The sequence below is a fragment of the Babylonia areolata genome, chromosome 9, assembly GCF_041734735.1.
Source record: "Babylonia areolata isolate BAREFJ2019XMU chromosome 9, ASM4173473v1, whole genome shotgun sequence".
In the NCBI taxonomy this organism is placed as follows: Eukaryota; Metazoa; Mollusca; class Gastropoda; order Neogastropoda; family Buccinidae; genus Babylonia; species Babylonia areolata.
Genome location: NC_134884.1, coordinates 6,934,810 through 6,945,173, shown reverse-complemented (window position 1 = coordinate 6,945,173; position 10,364 = coordinate 6,934,810). Strand labels below are relative to the sequence as shown.

General features: G+C 45.7%; 1 protein-coding gene across 1 annotated transcript in view; it reads right to left on the bottom strand.

The window, feature by feature from the left end:
* Positions 1 to 1,061: 1,061 nt before the first annotated feature.
* Positions 1,062 to 10,364, bottom strand: part of LOC143285937 (uncharacterized) — a 194,372-nt gene continuing 185,069 nt past the window's right edge. Inside the window, exon 4 of the mRNA XM_076593390.1 lies at positions 1,062 to 1,564. Coding sequence (XP_076449505.1) covers positions 1,305 to 1,564 — 260 coding nt within the window. The 3' untranslated portion in view covers positions 1,062 to 1,304. The remainder of the gene's footprint in view (positions 1,565 to 10,364) is intronic.

Here is a 10,364-nt window from a genome sequence, read left to right as displayed (position 1 = left end):
AAACAACTTCTTGCCTTTAAATAGCAACACAACCTTCCCACCGCAGACTGCAAGAAATTTGAAAAGAATTGAGAATCGCATTGTTTTAGGTTCGAACATTCCTGCTTCTTGTTATTGAAAACTACGTCAGTTATTTTCAAAGAAGTTTTGGCGATGTTGACGGCGAGTTTTTATAAAGTGTGTTCCATACCAGCAACGGAGTTTGACAGCTTGTGTGTGTGTGGAGGTGGTCGTTCTTGAGTAATGAGGCCTTTTCATGAAAAACGAAGTAGTAGACGTCAGGAAAAAAAATAAGGTATGGACGAAGAACTAGGGAGTCATATATCTCCCTCCCCTCCCCTCCCCCCTCTCTCTCTCTCTCTCTCTCTCAGTATATTCTCCCATAGTGGGCTTGTATGTCTGCATTTACTCCATCCCAACTTTTCCACCCCTCTCCCGAGCGCGCGCACTCTGATGCGCGTCTATACCCCATCCTACACCCCCAGACCTCCTCCCTTTGTGTCCACAATCCTCCTTTCCTTCCAGAGATGGGGGGAGAGGAGCGGTGTGTGTCCTCCCTCCCTCCCTCCCTCCCTCATCATCATCATCATCATCATCTCTCTCTCTCTCTCTCTCTCTCTCTCTCTCTCTCCGTACAGTGAAGTTTAACCACCTACTGGCTGGTGCCCTTCAGGTCAAGTTGTTCAGGGCTTTGGATCTTGGTTCCACGAAGGTTGCGTTGTTCTAGGGGGCGAGTCCTGGCCGTCTGTCCCGCAGTCCAAAGGGGGGTGTGGGGGGAGTCATGACTGACTGAGGGGTGAAACCCTGGCTGTCTGAAGAAGGGTGGTCCTGGATGTCTGCAAAGGATGAAGCCCTGGCTGTCTAGAGAGGAGTGGTCCTGGCTGTCAGAAAAGGATACAATCCTGGCTGTCTTTAAAGTGTGGCTGTATGAAAGAAACGTCCTGGCTGTCTGAAGTAGGATGAAGTCCTGGCTGTCTGAGGTGGGGTGAAGTCCAGGCTGTCTGAGGTGGGGTGAAGTCCTGGCTGTCTGAAGAGGGGTGAAGTCCTGGCTGTCTGAAGTAGGATGAAGTCCTGGCTGTCTGAGGTGGGGTGAAGTCCAGGCTGTCTGAGGTGGGGTGAAGTCCTGGCTGTCTGAAGAGGGGTGAAGTCCTGGCTATTCGTCTGGCGTTTCATGGGGGAAGTCCTGGATGTCTGATGAGGAAAGGACGCTCCGTGGATGAGGTCGTGGTTGTTCTTCCAACGTTCCTAGGGAAAGTCAGCCCTGTCCTCCCCTCCTCCCCCATCCCTCTGTCTCTCCCCCCCCACTACTGAAGCAGGAGGTTGTCACAGGAGCTGGACTTCCGGGTGGCGTAGCGGACGAAGCGGCTGAAGAGGGACAGGGGGGAGGGGGTGCGGCTCTTGGCACGCGGGGACGAGGGGGGCGTAAGGAGGGCGGTGGGGGGTGGGGCCAGCTGGAAGCGGATCTGGGACAGGGTTCCCACCAGCAGGTCGTCCACGTGGTCGTTCAGGGCCGCCGACGTCTCCGTGTACTTGCCGTCATAGGTGGACGTCAGCTCTCGGGCCTCTGGTGGGGAAGATGCATACAAAGTCACACAGTGAGTGAGGTGTATACAGGACAGATTCTCTCTCTGATACACACAGACCTTGGGGATCACATCCACAGACCTACGGAATCTCTCTCTCTCTCTCTCTCTCTCTCACACACACACACACACACACACACACACGTCTTTAATAGTCTACTTGATGATCAGGACTTGAGAGCATACCTAATGCTATTGGGAAGAGCCTACTTCACAGCGATCAGGCTTGAAAGTCTACCTTATGCTGTTGAGAAGAGCCTATTGTGATACTGATCAAGCTTTGTAAGCCTACCCAATGCTGTTGAGGAAAGCCTACGTATATGTAATACTAATCAGGTCTTAAGGGTGTACCTGTAAAGCTGTGGAGAAGAGCCTGCTTGATACTGATCAGGCCGCGATAGTCTACCAAATGCTGTTGAGAAGAACCAATTTCGATGCTGATCAGGTCTTCAGGGTAACTAATGATGTTGAGAAGAGCCTGTTTAATGGCGACGAGGCTCTGAGAGCCTACCTAAGGATGTTGAGAAGATCCTACTTTATGCTCATCACGCCTTGAAAGCCTCTACTACTTAATGCTGTTGGGAAGCCTATTTAACGGTGATGTGGCCTCCAGAGTCTACATAATGCTGTTGAGAGAGGAGAGGAACAGCATACGAAAGACAGAACACACACACACACACACACACACACACACACTCAACGCCAGGTCCAGGCGAGGAAGAAGGAGAAAAAAAAAACGGGAAAAAAAAATCGGATTCATTTCAGGATTCGGTCAAACAGAAAGAAAAGCGAGAGATTAATCTCCCTCAGAGATTCTGGAAGCCCCCCCCCCCCCAGTCCCCACCCCACCTCCACCACCGACTCCCAGCTCAGGACTCGTTTTTCAGGCGGCTGACACCAAAAAACGGCCATCGCTTGTGTTTTTTTCCCCCCAGTAGAATGCCACACACCCCTCCCTCTGGGTAACGAGGAGAGAAACTGAACCGATACCTTCTTATTTACTCGATTTAAATTCAGCCCGGTAACTTCAAGGTGGTGGTGGGTTTGTTTTTTTTCCCACCCCGGTCAAGCCACATTTCCCCTCACAATAACTCTTTTACCTTCCACTCCATAAAGTTGAGCTGCCTGGAAAAGATTAATCTCGGAGGACTGTGAGAACTACAGCAACTGCCCCTACTGAGCACAGCATCAAGATGGATGTGATGGGAGACAGAGTCAAAAAAAAAAAAGAAAAAGAAAACGATAGAAAAGACACATAAGAGCAAGAAAAAGACGATGGAAGAGGAGAAGGAGGAAGAAAGGGAAGGAGGAGGAGAGAGAGGAAGAGAAAAAGCTGAGGCAGTAGCAGCAGAAGAGGAGGAAGAAGAAGAGGAGGAGGAAGAAAAGGACGGGGGAGAGGAGGAGGAAGAAGGAGGAGGGGGGGGGGAAGAGGAGGAGGAAGAGAAAAGCAGAGGCAGCAGCAGAAGACAGGAAGGGGGAAGAAAGGATAAGAAGCCCTATAGCAGAAGTGAGACTCACGGCGAAAAAAACAAAACAAAACATGCACATCTTAAACCAAATGGGAGAAAATGTCGATCAAAAGAAGAAACTGAAACAGCGTGACGGACGAATCCATTACTTTGAAGAGTTGGCGGGGATGAGGGGGGTTGTGGTGGAACAGGACAGGGAGGGGGTAACTTTTTCTTCCTCCAAATGCATGACTTAACCGAACAGCTGTATGCATTGTACACAGCTATGAGTACAATACCAAAATCTATTCATATGTGTATTAGCTACACGAAATGTGTAGCATGTCTTAACCAAACAGTTGATATGTGCATTGTACACAACTAAGTACGACACCAAAAGCTATTCATATTTGTATTAGCTACACGAAATGTGTAACCAGATAGTTGATATGTGCATTGTACACAACTGTGAGTACAATACCAAAAGCTATTCATATATGTATTAGCTACACGAAATGTGTAACCAGACAGTTGATATGTGCATTGTACACAACTGTGAGTACAATACCAAAAGCTATTCATATATGTATTAGCTACACGAAATGTGTAACCAAACAGTTGATATGTGCATTGTACACAACTGAGTACAATACCAAAAGCTATTCATATATGTATTAGCTACACGAAATGTGTAATGTCTTAACCAAACAGTTGATATGTGCATTGTACACAACTGAGTACAATACCAAAAGCTATTCATATATGTATTAGCTACACGAAAATGTGTAACATTGTCATGTGGCCCCACGGGGATTCCTGAAATATATCGGGTGTTCTCCCCAAAAAGTGAACCGCTTTTTGACAAGTATTTTCTCAGTGATAGAGAAACCGAATTCATTGAAAATTTTCACACAGTAACCTTAGAGTATCATCAACAAGTCTGCAAAATTTCTAAACGCCCGGACGCAAATTATGCGAGTACTGTCAAATTCAAAATAGCGTGTCAAAAAATCCAGTATCAGAGCTGTGCAATGTGACCATCATGTTCATGCCAGCTGCCAGGTGTTGGCATCTGTCAACCAGTGTGTCTAAAAATAGTCAGTCTGGGTGTCAAGTCTATTGAATTTTTTTTATTGTCTATATCCAAAATCAGTTCTGTCCAAAGTTTCAGTCTGGAAGGATCAACCATGCCTTTGAGTGAAAGTACTTGTCAAAAAGCGGTTCACTTTTTGGGTGGGCACCCGGTACATGTCTTGTCATTGGTAGTTCAGTTCATCACCACACCCCCAACTTCCACCCACTCTCCTCCACCCTCTTTCAAGTCTCTTATTGTTTAGTGTCCGACATCACTCTTGTTGTCAGGACGTAAAATCGATCAACGTCGTGTCATCAAGTACGCGTCAACATTTGTTGTTTTTTTTGTCACTGGCTCTGAAGTTGTTTTTCTCCCGCACCCTTTGGGAATAGTCTCGGGTATCTTTGAACTTGATTAATTAGTGTGTGTGTATGTGTGTGTCTGTGTGTGTGTGAGAGAGAGTACGATCTCTCTCTCTCTCTCTCTTTGTCACGCGTGTATGTGCTTGTGTTCGTACCAGTATGACACACTTGAAACGCGATATAATGAATTGTGAATCAAGAAATCTCCTCTGTTTTATAGCTGAATAAATGTTTCATATCGCAAGTCCTGTTCCCCTGTATTTACTCCTATTTGCTGAACGGTCGGTGTATAAAAAAAAAAAAGTCCATTCATTCACTCATTCGCTCAAACTAACCAATCACAATCGCTCAAACTGATCAATCATTATCGAGAAATCATTCGCTCAAAACTAACCAATCATTATCGAGAAATCACACACACATCATTCGCTCAAAACTAACCAATCATTATCGAGAAATCACACACACATCATTCGCTCAAACTACCCAATCATTATCGAGAAATCACACACACATTATTTGCTCAAACATAGTCGAGAAAAAAACACACACATCATTCGCTCAAACTCACCAATCACAGTCGAGAAAAAACAACACACACACACATCATTAGCTCAAAGTAACCAATCGACATCGAGAAATCACACACACACAAAGTCGTGAACAAAAGGTATACCCTGCATGGCAATGGACGGCAGTATTCTCTTTGAAGAGAGAATGGATGGGATGGCGGATAGCCTTCTAGGAGGAGGAGGAAGAAGAAGAGGAGGAGGAGGAAGAAGAATAAGAAGAGAGACAGACTGAATAAACGAATGTTAATTTCGCGAAGGTGGTGGAGAAAACTCCACTGCATTGTTACATCCAGCCCTCAAGGGTAAAAAACAAACGAAGAAACGAGAGAGAGAAGGGGCGGGGTGGGGGTAGGGGGTGGGAGGGACATAGCGAGACAGATTCAGTGAGACGGAGTGAGAGATGGAAACAGACACTGAGTTACAGGCTGGCAGACAAAGGAGACGAAGAACACCCCCACCCCCAACACACAACATACAGGGGACAGAGACAGAGGGACACACACACACACGGGAGACAGACACACACACACACACACACACACGGGAGACAGACAATAGGACACACACACACACACACAGAGGAGACACACACACACACACGGGAGACAAAGGGACACACACACACACACACACACGTGACAGAGGGACACACACACACACACACACAGACTGGGGCAATGGTTAAAACGGAAAGAAGCTTTTCGTATTTTTTCCCCCCCCGTCTCCCAAACTAGCGAGCCATTTTGATAATTGACACCTGAAAGAAAAACAACAACAGCAACAAAAAAAACCCAACAATCAGAAAGACACGAACTGAATTCAGCGTGAAAGAGAACCACGTCAAGAGAGCCATTTATAGAACGTGAAACCCCCCCGCCCCCCATTTTTATTTCTCGGTCTCTGTTTTTCTGTCTCTCTCTCTGTCTGTCTGTCTCTATCACGTTAAAACGATCTTTACTGGGAGAAAAGAGAACAAGCTTATATGGTGGTTGTGTGTGTGTGTGTCCCACTCTGTCTCCACCCTCTGTGTGTGTGTGTGTGTGTGTTTCTCCGTCAGTCTGTTTCTGGATCAAGGTGGAGTAAACAAAAGTCATGGAGTGAACGGCGACAGAGGTGATGAAATGTCCCCTTCAATCACATATGTATTCAGTGACAGACTTTCTTGAAATTATTTATTTCTCTCACAGAAGTAAATTAAATTCTCGATCTGAATAAACAGGAAATGTGGGTGGGTGCGCATGTTTGTGTGTGCGTGTGTGTGATGGATTCAGCTCAGCTTCGAACACTTGAGAGAAAGAGAGGGAGAGAGCAGAGATAAAAGAAAAAAGAAAGACATACGATTAGATTTTTCTTTTCTTTTTTTTTCTTTTTTTTACCCCAGTCGGATACAGAGACGGATATTCTGCATTAGCTCTTGATCTTTATTTAAAAAAAAAAAAAAAAAAAAAGCGTCCGGGCAAAAATGACCCCTCCAGTTAATTAAAGCCACAAGTGTGAGAGGTGGGGTGGGGGAGGGGGCTAGGGGGAGGGCTTTAGGACTGACCCCGCCCTGCCCCGACCTCTTCCTTCTGTTCCCGAAATTGGCATCAGCCCCTGTAGACATGATGGCGACCAGCTGGAGACAGGGGGAGGGGGGGAGAGAAAGGGGGGCTGGAGACAGGGTGGGGGGAGGGGGGCAGAGGAGGAAGAGACGGCGGAGGGGGGGCAGACATTTGGGGGAAGAGAAGAAAAAGAAATAGAAACCGAGAGAGAGAGAGAGGGGTGGGTGGGGGCGAGAAAACGAAAGAGGGGGGAGAGAGAGAGGGAGGATGGGAAGGAGGGAGAGAGAGAGAGAGTGGGGGAGAGACAAACAGATAGAGCGAGGGGTGGAGAAAGTGAGATAGAGAGAAACCGGAAGCGAGTGGGGAGAAAGAGAAACACACAAACACACACACAGGGTGGCGTGGGGGTGGGTGGGCGGCGTGGGGGAAGAGAAAGCGAAGTATCACGTGAGGAAATAAAAGGTGGTGATATTTGAGATAAGACTGGGGACGGAAGGTGAGGACAGGGGTGGTGGTGGTGGTGGTGGATAGTAATGAAGACAGCACTGTCTGTTTCCTCCCTCTTTTCCTTTCCTGCATCCCTTTCTTTCTGTATCCCTCCTTCTGTCTGTCTGTCTCCTCCCCTTCCTCCATCCCAACTCCCTCGCCCTCACCTCCCCCCAAAAAACCCAAACGAAAGATAAACGACGCCACACCTGAAAAGGGCAAGTTTTAGCGAGCTTGTCGCTGAAAATAACAAAATGCGTTAAATCAGTTTAACGTAGGCAAACACAAATGAAACAGATTTAATGATGGAATTGCGACAATTCTTCCAGTATATAATACTTGTAGTTTACTGATCTGACAAGAGATATTAAATCAAATACAATGTGTCAGAAACACATTTCAGCTCGGCCGAAGCTGTCAAGCATCGCTAGGTGTGAAGTGATTGTCATTAAGTATCGACAATGAAAATCGGCTTTGTATCTTCTAAATACCTAATCTATTCTCATCCAAACACTATAATGATGTGGTTTTAGTTTCCAACAGCAGTCACATACAGAATTGTAACTGTAGCATTATGTGTAACGAGAAAGACAAAATGGCGTTAAGCTTAGCGTCAGTTGAAATCTGTACACTGACGAAGGATTAAACTAAAACCAAGTATAATTCTAACTGATGTAAGTGTGTGTAAGCACAACAGATATAATCTGAAGCGAAGACCAGCAGGTTAGTTCCGAAAAATGCGTCTGCTATACAGCTTGTGCGTGAAGCAGTAACTGAAGCCAGCCGAGCGCTTGGCTACAACAAAAAACAAAACAAAACGGGAGTTGCTAATCTGGCAGCAAATACTCTCTACTCCCTCACACCCCTCTCTCTCTCTTTGATACTGTGATTCTCTGAAGCTATCTCTTTCTATACACACACACGCGCGCGCGCGCACGCAATCAAGCCATATTATGTTCGGGGAAAGTTTTCTTTGCATTATCACGATCTGTCTATAACTACGATACGGAAACAATGCTCTCTGATTTCTGATGCCAGAAATAAAACGAAAAAACAGCAACCAGCAACAAAATGCAGGAGACAGAGACACACAGAGACAGTAATTCAGCTCTCTGTCTGTCTGCGTGTGTGTGTGTGTGTGTGTGTGTATATTATTTGGATTGATGGTGTAGAGGTAACGCGTCCGCCTAGGAAGCGAGAGAATCTGAGTGCGCTGGTTCGAATCACGGCTCAGCCGCCGATATTTTCTCCCCCTCCACTAGACCTTGAGTGGTGGTCTGGACGATAGTCATTCAGATGAGACGATAAACCGAGGTTCCGTGTGCAGCATGCACTTACCGCATGTACAAGAACCCACGGCAACAAAAGGGTTGTTCCTGGCAAAATTCTGTAGAAAAATCTAGTAGTCGATAGGAAAAAGAAATAAAACTGCACGCAGGGGGAAAAAAAAAAGAAAAAAAAGCTTGGCGCTGTAGTGTAGCGACGTGCTCTACCTGGGGAGAGCAGCCCGAATTTCACACAGAGAAATCCGTTGTGATAAAAAAGAGAAATACAGAATATATATATATATGTATATGAATGTATGTGTGTGTGTGTGTATATATATGTATATATAATATGTGTGTGTGTGTACAAATAAATAGACGTATATATCCGTCCATGTGTGCAATCCATTGTACGTTGTATTTTTTCAAAACATCTCTACAGAAATTTGCCAAGGACAACTCTGTTGCCGCGGGTTTCGTTTACGTGCGCCAAGTGCACGCTGCACAAGGAACTCGAGTCATCCTATCCGAAATACTAGCACCCACACCACCAGTCGAGGTCTAGTGGAGGGAAGGGGGTGGTCATGGGGGCGTCACTAAAAATCCCGGATCGTGAATGAAACCTGTGTAAGTGGACTCTCGCGTCCTGCGATAAGTTTCTATCCACCGCACTCTGCACTGGCTTCCCACTGAAGCGAGAATTAAATACAAAGTTGCGTGTCTCTGCTATTCTGCTTTCCACTCCGCAGGACCTACATATCTTTCTGACCTTATCAGTGTTTACACTCTCGCATGAAATCTCCGCTCTTCCTCTTGACTGCTACCTTTTGAAACTTCCTGATGTCAATACAAGAACCTATGGTGAACGTTCTTTCTTCTTTGCTGCTGCTCGTATCTGGAACAACCTTCCTCATCATGTCCGTGCATCTGGTTCTATTTTTGCTTTTAGCTCATCACTGAAAATCATCTTTTTAAAACCTGTCTATAAGCACTCTCAACTTTATTCGTTCTCCAACACCACCCATGTCAGCTCACTTTGAATGTATGAAGAGTGGGAAAGGGAAAGTGTGTGTGCGTGAGTGGGTGGGGAGAGGGCGTGGGGGGGGTGGGGGGGGGGGGGGGGGGGTTGAGAAAGAGTGGTCATGAATGTTTTATGTAACTTGTAATATTTTTCTTTCACGAAAAGCGCCCTGAGCTCTTAGAGAGAAAGGGCGCTATATAATGTTCGTCATTAATCAAAAAAATTATCTTAGGCCCGAACTGGGAACGAGTTACCCTCGCCATGACCAGGAAACATCAAGTGTAAAAGTTAACTCACTCAGAACGGCCAGTCCTCTCTTCTCCTCTACACAGACCCCTCGGATGTCCAGTGGGTGTCTGAATGACCCAACCTTTAGCCTCCGTCGTCAGAATTGTGGTATTCTTTGTCAACATTCACGTCTTCAGTATGAGAGCCTTCCGCTTGCAATATTTTGATGATGGTAATTGGGGTGAAACGCTGTTAACGTCGTCTCTTTCGCCGTTCGTATGGAGTGAGTTAATCTGAGCATCATTATTTGCTCCCAGACTAATGATCATAATAATCATCATCTTTGTCAGCGTCGTCATCATTTTAATAATCATAATGATGATGATGAAGATGATGATAGTAATGATTACAATAATAATACAGTTTTCATTTTGCGCTGAAATCTAGTGTAGAGAAAAATCGAAGCTCTTACACACCAGTCTTACACGCAAGGATAAACATCAAAGCGCTTACAACCAGTCTTTCACACGCGGATAAATATCAAAGCGCTCACAACCAGTCTTTCACACGCGGATAAATATCAAAGCGCTTACAACCCTGTCTTTCACACAAGGATAAGATATCAAAGCGCTTACAACCCTGTCTTTCACACAAGGATAAAATATCAAAGCGCTTACAACCCAGTCTTTCACACATGTGTGCAGCTGCGACTGAAGGCGAAGAAAAACAGAACATATAAATGGAGAAAAAAGAGAAGAAATTACGAATACACATTCGCAAACT